Source organism: Vespa crabro, chromosome 14, assembly GCF_910589235.1.
Source record: "Vespa crabro chromosome 14, iyVesCrab1.2, whole genome shotgun sequence".
Taxonomy (NCBI): Eukaryota; Metazoa; Arthropoda; class Insecta; order Hymenoptera; family Vespidae; genus Vespa; species Vespa crabro.
Window position 1 is genome coordinate 1395740 of NC_060968.1, and position 17893 is coordinate 1413632.

Below are 17893 nucleotides of genomic sequence, written 5' to 3' on the forward strand. Positions count from 1 at the left end.
GAATTTAACGCGCATTAGCGCGCGATAAATTTCAAGTCGCTGGCTGGCCAAAGAGCAAGGGCAGGGCGGCACCGTGACACGCCGTTTCTCTTTTGCACTCACAACCTCGTTATGTTCCTCCTTACGTAATCGCCAAGCCATCACGAGTGGTAATCGATACGGAAGACATCTATCATCCGGTCTTTCCCTCGACTCCATTGGAACATACATCTCAACAGGAGTGAGAGTCTTATTTTGCGTAAATATTCGATATAAGAAGAGGAATAAGAAGAATATCGACGAACAAAAAAAAAGAGAGAAAGAAAGAGAGAGAGAGAGAGAGAGAGAGAGAGAGCGAGAGAGACAGAGAGGAAGAAAGAAATAAAACAAAAAATATGAAAAAAAGGAGTAAAAGAAGAAAACAATTATGGAAAATATATCTCATACAATTTTATTGCACTACATACGTACGATCATTTTAACGAAAGCGTTGAAATTATGTTGGAACGAATGAATTTATTATAATAATTCTTTCATTCGAAAATTAGTCGATTCTCTTCCAACGAAAGAGAGAGAGAGAGAGAGAGAGAGAGAGAGAGAGAGAGAGAGAGAGAGAGAGAGAGAGAGAGAGAGAGAGAGAGAGAAAGACTGATAATAAAAGAGAAGGGGAGGGTAATAAAACAAAAAATAGAAAAAATAAGAAAACAAAAGAAAAAAATAATCGTTGAAAACAAATTTCATGAAATTTTATCGCTCGAAAGCGTTGAAATTATGTTAAAAAGAATTAATCTATCAAAATCGTTCTTGCATTCGAAAATTAGTCGATTCTCTTCCAAGAGAAAAAAAGAGAGAGAGAGAGAGAGAGAGAAAGAGAGATGAATGGATTGTAGCGTGGTTAGTTTCAGATAAAAGATAATAATAAAATGTAAGGATTAAGTGTTAATTGTTGTAGGATTATTATTGAAATGAAAATTGATTTTTGAAAATGAAAGAAAAGAAAATAATTTCAATGATTATAATGATCAGAAATTTGTTAATATTGTGTTGGCCATAAATATCGGTGTTATCATTTTACGTTTAAATAAATGACACTAGTATTAGAATATAATATTGGCCAATAAGTACTTAAGAAATTTGTAATATTTTTTACCCAAATAAAACAATAGCATACTTATTTATATATATTATATATATATATATCTTCTTTTAAATAAACAATATTAAGCTTACAGTAGTATAGTACTGTTTGGAATTAATATTATTTTATATCCAAATATATATATATATATATATATATATATATATATATATATATATATGTATAAATATATAAATCAACAGTAATTAAATAAGCAACACTAGCATAACAAGAATAATATAATTTTAAATTATAAGTAATATTGGAATTTATTATTGGTATTGTGTATTTAAATAAATAATATAAGTAACAATATTACACTAATTTATAGCGATATTATACTGACTTTAAGTATTCAATAAGTAACATCGGAATTTATGTATGTATGTGTGCGTGTGTGTTCGTGCATTTTTTTTATATTACTGCTAATCTTACATTGGCCAATAAGAAACATAGAAAAAAAATGTTCAATACTTTAATATTATACTAAACTCAAAGATTGGACAATAAATTAAGTATCAAAATTGTTTCTTTTTTTTTTTTTATTAAATATCTTTATAAATGAACAATGCTAATATCTACAACAAGAATAATGTAATACGAATAAAATTTGTATTATATTATGCATTTAAATAAACAATACAAGTTATGATGCTATATTTGTCTTCGATTGGCTATTAATTTACACGTTGGAATTAGTATTATTTTATATAAAAAGAAAAAACAACAAGAAATTCTAAATAAACAATCTATAACAAGAATAATTTAATACGAATTTTGAATTCATGATGCAAAATCTTTTTCATCGTAAAAGAGGATTAAAATGTACGCTAATTGAAACATTCAAAATGTTTATGCATCCATTATGAATAATCGACGAAATTAACAACAAAATAAGGAAGAAAATTGATCGAGGATATAATGATGATTAGAAATTAATAATGAATTAATTTAGAACTATTAATTCGATTAGATTACTTCTCATCGTGGTTTCATTTTCAAATATATTTCATAAATCGAAACGATACTATATTAAAGTTCGATCCGAAAATAAATATTAATGTATTAATATATGATTGATTCTTTCAATGGAAAGGAATCGTATAAATTCATATCGATTGAAAATAGTTAATGCGTTAAAATTCATCCTCGCGTTAGCACACCACTCACGGAATCGTGCGAATCGATAAAAGTGAGGCGTTCGCGCGCGCAATAGAGTGGCATAATCGAGAGATGAATAGATCAGGAGGATGAAGGTGTACGATTTACCATACACATACATTGTAGGAACTTACATATACGCACATATACGTATACTCGCACAAACGGATACACACGTACTCTCACATATCTCGATATTCCTCGATTATTCCCTTCTCTCGACGGTAACTCGCATTCGAAATCGTCCTATCGTCGATCAGTGGGACCAATTTCGAACGGTACCTCGGTCCTTTGATTGCTTATCCATCATATGACGCTTAGATCGTTATGGCTTATTTATGCGCATGAACTTCTTCCACTCTGTTCATTTCTTGTAAGTACTTCACAGGAAGAACTTATTGTATGTAGTATAAGTCACTTAATACCATATATTTTCAATACAATTTATAAGTATTATGTTTATATGGTAAATATAGTAGAATGATAAAGTGTGTGAATTCAATTATCTATTATTTTAATTATTACATTTTTTCAAATTATGTATTATATACAAAATCTTTATATATTAAAATATCTAATCAATTGCAATAACAATTGATTAGATATTAACAATGATTATTGTGAAAAATAATTAACGATATTTACTTAATAATTAACAAATTGAATATATTATAAAAATTTTATTTTATTAAGGTGCTATTTTATAAATTAAAATTTTTTTTTTATTTTATTAAAGTGCTATTCAATAAATTTTATATTATTAAGATGCAATTAATAATATGTCATTTGATCTATATATTTTCATTTCTACATTATTATTATATAAATGGTAAAATATAAATTCGATCGTTGGTTTAATTACAATTTATAACTTATATATTTTATATAAAATCGTTTATTATATATTTTACAAATTTGCAATAATGACTGATTAAATATTAACAATGATTATAGAGCAAAATAACTAGTTTATTAAATCAAATTGATAAAAATATACATTAAATTTTATTAAATATTAATTTGATTTTATTAAGGATGTTTTTAATAATATGTTATTTAATCTATATGTCGTCAATTCTATATTATCATTATATGAATAGTGAAATATAAATTCGATTATTATCTTAATAATTATAATTTTCAAATAATAAATTAAATGAAAAATCGTTAACAATGATTATTGTGTAAAATAGCTATTAAATTATAATTAAAATTAAACATATTGTATAAATTTTGTTAAATAATTTGTATTGTTAAGATCAAAGTTTTTCAAATTAATAGTCATTTTTCTCTTTCTGTCTACTTAGAAAAAAAAAAACAAAGACAGAAATATTTTCTTGTCCAATAATTAGATAATGTCAGAAGTTTTATCGTTTATCTAGACATAAACAATACTAATATTTTTTTTTATTAGAAATTCGGATATTACTTATAGGCCAATCCAAGAATACTATACTCTCATTATATTACTATTTATTCATTGTTATATTTATTATTGTTATTTATTCATTTATTTATTTAGTATACTATTATTGCAACATAATAATATTAATACTAATATTGTATATGTTATTTATTTATTCAATGTATTACCTAATGATCTTTTATTTCGATATGAAATAGAACAAACAAAATTGAAAATTTTGAAATTATTTATTCGTCAATCAAATATTTCTATGATCCACGATATACTTAAAGATCTAATATAATGTTTAAAGACTGCTTGTCAATGTGGTAAGAGAGAAAAACATTGATTTCGATGCGATCGATAGATCATTCTCGGTGTTCTCGATCGGCTACTGGCCCCGAGCGAGTCGGAATGAGGAGAGAAAGAAATAGACTGTTGTCGCACGTTGAGAATAATAATTTTCACGGGAATGTATTTCCCAAGACAAGATCTACTTTATCGATAATGGTATCGATTCAGTTCCTTCGATCTCTCTCTCTCTCTCTCTCTCTCTCTCCCTCTCTCTATTTCAACAACCCGGAAATTCAAGTAGAATCGATCTACCGATCGATCGATCGATCGATCGATCAGTTGACGTGAACGGGCGTCGTTCTTTCCACGCCTGTGTAAATTGAAAAATCTCGTGCGATCAAGCGAATCAACTTTCTTGATCGTGATTCTTTGGTATCAAGGAAGAAAGAGAAAGAAAGAAAGAAAGAAAGAAAGAGAGAGAGAGAGAGAGAGAGAGAGAGAAAGAGAAATACTGGTGTCCGAGGAAACCTGCTAGAGCATGAAAGTGCGACTTAAATTACTTTCCTCGTGATTTCGCTTAACAATGTGGAAGTCAGTTTGCCTACTTCGTTTGAGAGTAAATGAAGATTCAGAGAAAAAGAGTGAGATATATATCGTGATAAAACAATAGAAAGAAAGAGAGAAAAATATAGAAATAACAAGGCAAAAATAGAAATACAGAGAAAAATTCAAAAAAGGAAGAATAAAGAGAGGGAGAGAAAAAGATAGAGAGGGATAGATAGATAAAGAGGAGAGAGAGAGAGAGAGAGAGAGAGAGAGAAAGAGAGGTTAATTAAGAAAGTGAGTAAATCATGAACAATTTATTTATTAATTAATATATTTATTTATCAAATAATGATAATATTATATTTTTAATGAGTATATTCATAATAATTAAATATGCATTATTGATTAGAAATATGAAACGTTTTGTAGTTTTAACGATGTATTAGATTAAATAATAATTAATGACGTAATTTTTAGTACTTTATATACAAATGAAATAACAACATGTAAATAAATAAAAAATAAAAAAGAGAATACTAAAATAATAACAATATTATAATCTCTTATATACAAGTATAATATAATAGTATTTTACAAGCAGAATATAATATTATAATATAATATTTTATGTAGAAGTATAACAATAATTTTATAAATAAAAAATATTGGTATTAACACAATAATATAGTATTGAATTGATTATTAATTAATGCTTGATATTTTTATGTCTAAATGAAATTACATATTTAAATAATCGAGAGTAATATAATGTAAAAAAATAACGTACCACAATAGTATAGTATTGAATTGACTATTAATTAATATTTCTAGTATTTTATATTCAAATAAGATAAGAATGTCTAAATAAAGAAGAATAGTATAGTAAAAAATTATATTACAATATTACAGTATTGCATTAGTTACTTGTTAATACCCAATATATTTATATCCAAATAAAACAATAACATGTAAATAAACGAGAGTAGTATAGTAAAAAAGAAAAAGCATAGATCAATATAGTACAAGTATAGTATTGTATTGATTGTTAATTAATATTTATATTAGTTTATATACAAATAAAACAAGAACATCGTAATAAATTAGAGTAATATAGCAAAAACGAACATACTACAATTATAATATTGTATTGATTATTAATTTTTATATTCAAATAAAACAATTAGTTTAACAATAATAGTATAATAAAAAATGAACATTTAAACGAACTCTATAATATTAATATACTATTATTTATAATATTATTTATAATACTGTATATAATAATAGTTTATTTTTAATATTACCTATAACACCAATAATGTTGTGAACAACATATGGTATTAAATTTAGTAAAATATTATTGCAGACAAAATTTAATACGATTGTAAAATGATCGTTGCCGTATCATTTTTAAAAGATTTTTATTTTCTAACGAAAGAAAGGATAACAAAAACACATCCTCCGTAACTAATGTAATGACGGTTAACGTCAGAAATATGATAATTAGATAAATGTGATAAATAGGAATATGGTATGATGAAAGGTCTTGTTGAATAATTTTCCCAAGATAATCTACCGTCCCACGGACAGTGGTGATGGTGGTGATGTTGGTGATGGTGCTGGTAGTGATGTTGGTGTTGGTTATGGTAGGGTGAGTGTAATTTCGCGATTTGTCAGTCGATAAATCGTTTCCGCCGATCTACCGTTTCGTATTCCCATTGTCAAGTGAAAATGTAGAGTAGTAACGATGGTATTGCTAGTAATGGTGATTGTGGCGGCTGGTTATTGTGTCATTGTTGGAACCCGCACTCGAAAATGGAAATGGTCATGTCGTTAAATAGTCCTACAAAATCCTCCCATAATCCCCGATAATCTCGAACGCTATAAACCGTACAAAACTGACCGGCATTTTAACTTTCTACTTAACGAAAACAAGAGCACTTGGTGATTGGCTGATGTTTGTATGAATTTTTTCTTTTTCTTTTTTTTTTTTTTTTTTTTTTTGTTTCGCCGAGAGTGAAATTGTCGTATAATCGATTTAAGTGTTTTCCTATTAACAAGTTAAAAAAGAAAAAAAAGTAGTTAGCTATAAATATATATGTATATTGTATATAGAAAATAAGCTAGGAATAAAATTTAAATTAAACGTAAAAAAAATGTCACATTACGTAATGAAAATGTAGTCGTAAAAGTTATATATAATATTAGATCAATGACTTTAAATTATGAATAATAATTAAAGTAGAATTTACTTTAATATCGATCATTATTTTCAATTCATATCGACTCTCGATCTTGTCTTCATCTTCGTTTTAAAACACAAATTGAAATATACAAAAATTTTGATTTACAGAAATTGGAGGGAATACATTTCAACAAGGTGAAAAATGATCGGACGTAAACGATATTCAGAAATTCAGAAAGGATGATGAAAATCGGTTGGACTTTGGAAATATACCTCGTGGTTCGAATTTAAGAAGAAACGGGATAGTAAAACAAAAAAAGGGAAGAAAGAAGAAGAAGAAGAAGAAGAAGAAGAAGAAGAAGAAGAAGAAGAAAGAAAAGAAAAGAAAAGGAAAAAAAGTAGTAAAAATGAAAAGAAAAAGGTCTCTGGTTATCGAATCCTGTTAGCAAGAAAGAGCGTCTCTCTTTTCTTGGATCCATCGAGTGAGATGCGGATCGAGAGGATCGGTATTAGAGTCCAAGGAAACTAGATCGATTTACGATTCCGCGGTGCAGAAAAAGAATGAAATAAGAAAAGAAAGAAAGAAAATAGTAGGAGTTTGGAATTCTTGGCACGTAGCCGCGTAGGACGCTTTTGAAATTCAAGGAGAAGCTTCCCGCTATCGTTTCAGCAGAGGAAACCGAAGAGGAGAGTCTCTATCTTCGAATTTGCTGGATGGAAAGGAAGAAGAAGAAGGAAAGACGAAGGAGAAGAAAGAGAAAGAAAATGATGGAGAACTCGAAGACTTGGTTCAATTAACGGTTCACCTGTAGAAAAAGTAAAGAAGGAAAGAAAAAGAAAAAGAAAAAAAAAAAGAAAAAGAAAGAAAGAAAAGAAGAAAAAAAACGAAAAGGAAATAAGAAAATAAGAAAAAATCGAAAAAAAAACAACCAAAGGAAAGTCGTCGTAATAAGGGTTGATCATGTTTAAATTAGATCTGAACGATTAGCTATCAGGCATAGTCACAAGTTTTTTTATTTCTTTTTATTTTGTTTTTCTTTTTTTTTTTCATTCATTCATTTATTTATCTCGTTCGTTCATCGTCTCGTGAAATTTTGTATAGTCATTCGAAATCACGTTGTTCATGCCATTGATCGAATTTCGTTTTCATCCAAAATGGCGGCGGACTTATTTTCCGCGATAGCAAAGTATTAGAAGAAAGCGAATGGGTATACGAGCGCGTTCCAATAATCTCGTCGAGAAGGAACGAAAAGGTGAAAGGGACGTAAACGTGCTCGCAAATCCTGCGAGAATTACTAATATGTGCTTTGGAGGCTTGCCGCGAACCGGAAGTCGCGATTGGCTCGCCAATTTTGAACCTGGTATGGGCATGCTCTTACCAGATGAAACCTACGAGGAACGTTCCTCGTTTAACTCGATCAGCAATAATACTACTGAGGATCTTTTTGACGATATCGATGAATTCGAAGCGGCCAAGGCATTAGCCGTTTTGCAAAAGTGCGATGACTTTTTGAAGAGGCACGGTATCAGACCAGAATTCTTCTGCAGACATCGGGAGAGGTTGGCACTACAAAGTTGGCTACTTCAAAAGTCGAAGTTGTCTTCCGGTGAGTTAGATTTGTTTTCCTTTTATTGTTTCTTTTTTTTTTTTTATCTTTTTCATCTCGTACAATTTGATCAATTATTATTTTTCTACTCTTATTGTTTTCATTGGTACTGATAGTTGTTATCGATTAATATAATTTAATTTAAAAAACATTTTGATTCGTTTATAATTTATAGACGTTTAAATAAATTGTTGAAAATCAATTATGTCGTATAATTTTGATAACGAAATAAAGATAAAATTTGCTTTTCTTTTTATTTATTTTTTTCTTTTTTTTTATCGTTTTTAATTCATACAAATCGAAGCACATCTTTGAAATAATTAATTATTTTCAAAGAAATAGTTTCGTATATGTAAAAATTGATGATTTTTTCTTACACAAAATTTTCTTACGAACTATTTATTTTTTTTCTTTTTTCTGTTTTTTTTTTTCCAAACAATTTGTTACGAAAAGATAATTTTTCTTGAAACATTGATTGATTTCAATGGACTATCAATTTGTAAGAAATCGATAATCGCGATGATAGTATTTTTTTTTCTCAACTATGTAACTATACTGAACTATATTTAACGGACGTATCATGCGAATACTGTCACGCATCCCTATAATTGATTTAAATGCCAGAGCATTAAGCGAGAATATTCTCGTGCTCGGATAAACTATAAATGTAAAGCTTCATTTTGTCCAGCGCGTGCACGTTAATTGCAATGCCGTTTACCTTTGTCGCGACGATTACCTCCATTTACATGCTCCGATGTTTATTTCCAGCGCAAACATTTTACGTTAGGTTTGCAATTTTGGCAATTTTGTTTACTCTCTATATTCTTCTTTTCGAATTTGTTGAAATCAAGGACATTACTTTTCAAACACTAACATCATCTTTTTATTTTTTTTCTTTATTTACTTTCTTTATAAACTTAGTCGTTTACTTGCCATCACATATTTTCTTGTATTTTCCTTTCTTTTCTGTTTTCTTTTTTTTTTTTTTTTTTTTTTAATGAGTTCTCCATCAATGTCCATTAAAAAATTTTTGTATTCTTCTTTATTTCTTTTTTCTTCTTTTTTATTTGTTTAAATTTGAGAAACTGTTGATATAGTTAGTTTAAGTTTATTTGTTTATGTTAATTCGTAGTTTTTTTTTTATTGTCATGTTTTTTTTGTAAAATCATGAATTTCTGTAAAATCATGAATTTTTGTAAAATTATGAAAGTATTAGCCAAGTACTATTATTGGTTTATTACTATCCTTATACACCTATAGAAGATCGATTCTAGTTATGTTTAATACGTGATCTACGATTGTCTCTCTCTCTCTCTCTCTCTTTCTCTTTCTCTCTTTCTCTCTCTTTCCCTCTTTCTATATCTACGCGTAACGAGTTATGGAACTCGAAACATCGAAATATTACATCGTGTATTTCGACGCAGCAGTTTAAGAACAAGTGCACACTACAACTATATCATCATCAAGAGTAGGAGAGTTAACGTAGCGAGGAACTAGTTGCTCGTATCAGCAAGAGACCAGAAGCATTCATGGTAATATTGTCTAACACGCAGGACGCGTGCACGCGAACTTTTGCAAATGTTATTGGTATATATATTTATATACACATACACACACACAAATGTATTATATATATATATATATATATATATATATATATATATATATATTATATAGGTTGATTCGTTTTAAATAATATGACCAAATACATGTGATCTCATTGATTTCGTAAATAAATGTATCAAATAAAACCATCTAGGTTTTCAGGGGAGAAATATAACACGCAGATATTTCATGGAGGACGTTTCTGTTGTCAAGATATGGAAATTTCATATAACAATTTCTTTTTTTTTTTTTTGATTCATGAAAATCGATATTTTGGAAATCGAACAAAAGTTGTAAAGAATACTCAACGAACAAATACCCATAATACATACAAATACCCATAAGGTATCTTTTCATCGATATTTCATTGAGTTGCGATGCGTTTAATCAGAATAATATTAGTTATGACTGTTCATGGCCACAGCGCTTTAAATGATTACAACTTTAAAAGTATTCCTTGTGTCGAAAAATATTATTGCAATTAGAAAGTTTGTTAGAATGATTGAAAGTTATATATATATATATATATATATATATATATATATATATATTGCGATTGAAAGTTTGTTAGAAAGATGAATTGTCAATGAAAATTTTAGATAAATTTTGCTGATCTTAAAATATTGATTGCAATTAAAAAATAAAATTATTACGAATCCCGTATCTTGACAACAGCGTGCGTTCTCTACGAAATATCTAGAATATATTTTTATATTAAATATTTACAATGTATTTATATATTGTTAATATATAGATTATATTTTTCCTTTGAAAATTTAGTAACTTTTATTCGTAACTTTTTCGTTTAGTTTTAAAATCAATAACTTCAGAAATATTTGGCTACATCGTTTAAAATAAGACATCCTATATATACACACACACACACGCACACATATACGTTTACAATCGTACATAGATCGGTAATATCGCATGATCGTTTAAAGGATTTCTACGTTCGTACGAACTGGGAAATTATCGGGAAACTTGGTCGTTTTTCTTATCGAATTACCGACCCTTCCGGGAAAATGTAGATATAAACGAGCATGTTCCGAAGATCGAAACTCATACACGTTCTTTAAAACCCGTTTACTCGGTTATTTCTCTATTAATACATTAATATTTTGAATACATTTTTTTTTCTTCCTTCTTCTTCTTCTTATTTATTCTTTCATCTTAATTTTCTTTTATTCTTTCCTATATCCTATTTCATATATCGTGAAAATATGATAATACGTTAATGTTTTATGCGATTGTTAATAAGGACAGAGAAAATGTTTGTATCGATCTTATGCTGATAAAATTGATCGTACGATGATTAATTTTTATATAAAAAAAATATCGTAATTAATTGAAATAAATAATTAAATAATTAATAATGGAATTAATATTAACGATATTGTGATATAATATTTTATATTAATGAAAAATAAATAGATAATATTGAAATGAGAGTATCATTCTTTTTAAATATTTTTATAAGTGATTATATTTCCTTATGAAACAAAAAGAAAAATAATTGTCCCGACATGATCTGACGTACATTAAAAGAAAAAAAATAGAAAAGTATTTTGTTATCGTTAAAATTAACAGTTTTAACAATATACTGTTCTTCATATAAACAATATATATATATAGAATATCCACTTATAAATTTCCGAAAAAATATAAACGCAAAAAAAAAATTGAAGCTAGAACAAAGTTTATTAAAAAACAATGTTTACTTTTTTATTCATGAGTTTTCAAATTTTTTTTTTTTTTTGAATTGATACCTATAATATTTTTTCTTTTTGCATATTCATATAACAGCGATCATTTATAATTAAAATCATATGTAATAAAAAAAATTGCTATTATGCATTTTTTACGAGATAGTCGACATTTTAACGATTGACTAACTAATTCATACTATATTGTAATTCATATTCTATGCTAGACAAATATATTATTTACAAATTATATTTTTTTAATGTGGTGAAATTAAGCGAATCTGTTCGACATAATCAAAATATTATTAAAATTTTATGTAGTTTTGATGATTGTTTTTCAAATTATCGTACGGATAAATAATTATATATTTTAATACTTCAATCAATTATCTTCTAAATAGTAATATTAGATGCATCGTAATAATTTTTTATTTGAAAAATTATTCCATCGCCATTCTTAAATAATCATCATTGTATAAATATGCCAAAAAAAAAGAAATATTATAGGTATCCATGTTAACCTCCATAACTCGAAAAGGTTACTAGTATTAGAAAAAGAAAAAGAAAAAGAAAAAGAAAAAAAATTTTTGTACATGGACTTTGTAGATAACCATGCAAATTATTTAACATTCTCTTCGTAAATACATATATAAATATGTATATATATATATATATATAAATATGTATATATATATATATATATAAATATATATATATATATATTTATATATATATATATATATATATATATATTTATATATATATATATATATGTATGTATATTTTGTCTAATAAAAATGAACAAAATATTTTGTATTGTACTTACGGAGGGTTATCAAGTATCGAACTTAAATTTGGGGAAAAATCAATTTAATTAGAAAATAATCATTTACAGATAATTGCTTTAGTAATAGTGAATTTCAAAGGTTCTTAATCATCGAGCAACAAGTACGATGGATCAGGTGAAGAGAGCACAACAAGATCCGACGGGAAGCTAATCGCGTCTCTACCAGACATAGTAGTATAATAGTTTCAATGAATCTCGCGAACGAGAGATAGGAAAAATAAGAGAGAGAGATTTAAAGCATAGGAGAAAAGTCATGGCATCTATACCGGATATTATAGTATTGGTTTCTATCCATCTTAATGAGAGAGGCAAAGTCAACTAGTCTTAAGGATTATTTCAAAGAATCGAATAATGAACTAGATGATCGTCGAATATTTTTATTTACTAAAACAATTTTTGATAGTTAATTCGAGAGATATCAACAATTTGTTTATTTATTTATTTATTTATTTTTCATTTTTACATCATTTTTGTTTGCATTATATCGTTACGTATTTTAAACAAAATTTAATTAAACGATTTGCCTGGTATGTTTCTTCATATGTAAAGGAAGAAAAAAATGTTTATTTATTTTTAAGAAGCATATATATATATATATATTAATTGATATAATAATTAAATATAATTACATGAAACAAATATAGTACATTAAATATATATTATATTAATATAGAAGTACTAAATGTAGGTAGTATATAAAAAAAAAAATAAATAATCATAATAATAAATTGGTATACCACATCAAATTATAAGTACAATAGAAAATATAAAAAAAATATAGTTCACTATATATCTCTGATGGTACATAAAATAAATCGTAAATATCTACGACGCGTTTTAATATTTATAAACAAAAATTGTTAATCGACCTTTTTTATAAAAAAAAATACTCCATTATAATTAACTTATCCTTGGATTGGAATTTTTCTTTTCTTTTTCTTTGTTTTTTGTTTTTTTAACTTTCACGAACTTATCGAATGTATCAATAGTGAGAAGTTTTTATTAGAGTGTATCGCAATAGCGATAAAAAAAAAGGAAGAAATAAAAAATAAAGGTGAAAGTGGATATATAAGTACATCGACGCAGATTTAAAGGAGATTTGCTGTTCTACTCGGGAACTTCTTTAAAGGGCTGAGGATTCGCTCTTTTACGTACTTCAGAAAGTCAGTATAAAGAAAAGTTTGGTTTACAGTTAGCATTTCTTTCTTTCCTTCAAAAAGCTCGACTATCATTAGAAGTTCATTGAATTTCTTCTTTCTTTATTTTTTTCTTTCTTTCTTTTTTTTTATCTTTTTTATTTCTTTTAGAAGCATAAAAATATCTAATGCGAAGCTTTTATTACGTCAAGTATTTTCTATTTTATAAATTTAACGAAAATATAGAAATTAACTTATTTATAGATTTAAAGATTTTATATAAAAAAAAAAAAAAATAATAATTCAGAAATTCTAATTGTTTAACTCGTGTCTGAGTCGTTTCTAGATTCGAAGAAGATTAGATTTTTAACGAACTGTACTTTGAAGTAATTATATTTAATATAATTTGATCAATTAAATAATTTGCATTTTAATTAACTAATGAAGTTATAATATTTAACTAAACAAACAATTTCAAGCTAACTTTCAATTTGATAAATAAATAATTTTAGTATTACGATACATACATATATGGTATATTTCAATAGTTTATTATTATTAATAAATACTATACAACACTAATAAATAATATTAATATCGTATTAGCATTAAAAATACTAACACTACTAAACCACACTAGAATTTTTTCGTACAAATAATACTCTTGTTTTTTAAATGTAAAAAATATTTCAAATATCAATACTTCCTCGATTTAATTACAGATTGGGCCAAACGTTCTTAGATAATTTTTAAATTCAATTACTCGTTTACGAGATTGTTTAAGCCAATTTAATTTTTTTTTTTGTTTTTTTTTAGATCATAGAAAAGTTTCTCGGCATGTAATATTTAAAATCTGGAAAACAATTAGTCTGCAAAAAATCTCGAAGAAGGTTAATCGATTTAAAAAATCGTTTAAAAACTTTTGACCCGTCAGGGGTAAACTTTTGACCCAATTAGTAGATTAAATTAATATTTTAAGCGAGTCTTTAAGAAATTTACAATTTTTTCATCTTTTATATTGCTTAAATTAATTATTCCAAGAAATAGGCAATATCAGAAATATACAGATAATTTAATCGAAGGAAATGGATGAAAAAAAAGAAAAAAAGAAAAGAAAGAATTTGATAGGTTAACGAAATAATTTCTGTAAGATCGATCGTACCAAACTCGGTTTATCTCGATCAGAATATTCAAATTAGAATTTTGGTTCTGCTAGCTTACGGAAGCCTATTTTCCATCTCTATCTGTCTCGTAATAGTGTAAAGCGTACCATTCACGCGAGTCAGTAACGCGTAAGCGTGGCTATCTTGTGATCGTAATAAATCAACGAGAGACCTAATTAACCGAGGACCAGACCTATAATGGAAGCTTCATTATCGTCGAGTCACCGCTAATTACGCGGGTCCGCGGCTGACAGCCTAAACGTAAGTTTACGCATTTATTATGAACGAGTTCGTCAAGTGAAATGATAGAATTTGTTTTCTTTTTCTCTTTTTTTATTTTTATTAAATTTCCGTGTAATTCTCACAATCCTTGGAAATTTTTACGATTAAGTAGATCACTGTAGATCGATGATTTTTGAAATGTAAAAATTTTCGTACGAATTCTTATTTATGTAATATATACTTATAGTATATATATAAATACATAATATATATATATATATATATATATATATATATATATACTATATTCTTATTATATTATATATTTGTATATTATAAATATGTACATTTTTATAGTATTGGATATGTACATATAATAAATATTTCATACGTATATTTGAATAAATAATACTATAATAGTAATATTTTTGGTGTAAAATATTGTAGAAAAGACGAAATATTAATAAATAATATCAAATATTAGAAAAATATTACATACAACATTAAAATTAACGAGTAGTTCGAAAAATGATTTCTCCATAGTTAAGAGTTTGTTAGAAATTTTTTTCTAATGTAGTATTGAAAGTATCTATTTTAACAATATTAGTACTTATTTTCGATAAAAAATATTATGCAATACTAATAAACAATATTTATTTTTTATTAGTATTAAGAAGCACTATGCAATATTAAATTAATGAGTAGTTCAATCAGATAGTTTGGTAATTTTTTAAAAGTTAAAAGTTTTCTAGGTAATATAAAATAACAAATATCTAAATAAATAATATTAGTAATAATATATATATATATATATATATATATATATATATATATATATAAAGTATTATACAACATTAATAAATGCAACACTCGAATTTTACTAATACAAATATCGTAAAATACTAATAAAAAATATTAGTATTTCATTAATACTGAAAGTTACAGTATAGTATTAATATTTTACTAATGCTAAGAAATCAGTAAATTTCTGTTTAATAAAACGAGAGTAATATTTCATTATTAGTACGAAAAACGATACAACACGCTAAAGAGTATTTCACTAATATTAAAAAATATTATACAGGTTGGTCCTTCAAAAGTGTCTAGGTGGATCAAAAGTTCTTAAATGATTTTAAGAATCAATTACTCTTTTTCGATACTTATTAGGCTTATAGTTAAACTTTTACTTTTACAAAAGACTAGTATAATAAGGCTTTTAGTTTTATAAGTTAGGCTTGTAGTTTCGCAATTCGAAAAAAATTAATCTAAAAAGTTTTCAAAAAGTGTAATTGATTTTTAAAATCATCTAAGGACTTTTGCTTTTATATAACACAATTTTAACATTATATGTCAAAATAAACAATATTAATATTCTTTATCTCAAATAATCCATTAATATATTATTATTTTTTTTTTCTCCTATTTATTGGGATATTAAATTGATTAAACGAGTTTTTGAAAAAATTTAATCTCCTCTTCAATATTAAAAGATATTCTCGTTCTAAAACACATTTTTAATATAACCGCCCTCTGAACTCACTTACATTTACGTGCGTGTCAATGTATATGTTTAGTGTTTCGAAATATTTTTTTAACTCTAGGGGTGATCACTGTTAGAGATACTATCAGTGGTATTATATGCACCCTCTGTTGTTTCTACATTCTTTACACACGCCATTGGCGTGTATACTTTTTTTTTCTACGATATTTGTGTTAAATGTTATTGTTATTATAGGTATTGAAATGTCAATAAGGTAAGTTATTTTGTCCCGCTTGTGTATAGACGTAAGATCCCATCGATCGTATTTCATTATTCCGTCTATGTAATGTATATCGTTGTATTCAAGTATAATTTGTAGTCTTCTATTTCTATGATTGTTCGTGATATGTACACAGAATATGGTATATAGTTTTTTCCAGGTTATATTTGTTGACTATTGTTTTGTTTAATATTTTAGTTGTAATGTTGTGTTCGTCTGTATATTTTATTCCTGTCATTAATTCATATCTTTCAATTATGTGGTCTATTGTTTCCTACTGTTATTTGCATTTTCAGCATTTGTTCATTTGTACGTTTGAATTCTTTCATTATCTATTCTTGGTGGTTCTTTATTACTATTATTTATTGGCCCTTTATGGCTGTTGCGAATTCCTCTATTTCCGTGAATAATTTGCCATTTTGTGACCATACATATGCGTCTGTTTTGTTTACGTATTCATTGTCTATTACATAGCGATATTTAGCGGGTAGATTTTTTAATAATGATCTTCGAAGATTTTTTCTCTTCGTCTATTTTGAATTTTATTTTATCCAAAAGACATTGATCTTAGGTATATCATAAAAAAAGAGTAGTGTTACCGGTAGTGTTAGCTTTTTGATTTGTAGGAATTTGAATTCTCCCGCCTAGTAGTTCGGCATCCAGTCATTTCTCTATTTTATCGTACCGGTTGGCTAAGCTAGGTCAATGGAGTAAAGCCGTATCGGATTTCGGTGTTGGTGAAAATTGATTTTATTCCACGACGTAGTATCGACGCTAGACTATGCCGATCCACGTTTCCACTGCTCGTTCGCCATTTAACCACGATATCAATTTCCATAATAAATGTATCCATAAATTTCCATGATAAATAACAACACTGTAACTACGTAGTTACGAACCGAGAAAAAGAGAGGGGAAGTGTATATATGCGTATGTGTATGTGTATTTGTATGTTCATGTATGTGTTTTTTCCAAATTTTTTCATTTGATTTACACCATGGCCATTGCAATTTGGAGGAATACAGCTGTTACGTTCCACTTCATTTCATACCACATGTTACCAAGATTACTATTCTGTACCGTAGTATAATAATAATTATTATTATATTATATATTTGTTGTTTTTGTTTATATATTTA

At 26.6% G+C, this 17893-nt stretch overlaps 1 protein-coding gene across 7 annotated transcripts in view; it reads left to right on the forward strand.

Annotated features, from left to right (window-relative positions):
• LOC124429087 (unconventional myosin-Va) overlaps positions 1-17893 on the forward strand; it is a 123963-nt gene that overhangs the window by 43603 nt on the left and 62467 nt on the right. For all 7 annotated transcript variants that reach the window (XM_046973895.1, XM_046973896.1, XM_046973899.1 and 4 more), the window contains one exon: positions 6877-8315. In XM_046973895.1, the coding sequence (XP_046829851.1) occupies positions 7913-8315 (403 nt within the window). In that variant the 5' untranslated portion in view covers positions 6877-7912. The remainder of the gene's footprint in view (positions 1-6876; positions 8316-17893) is intronic.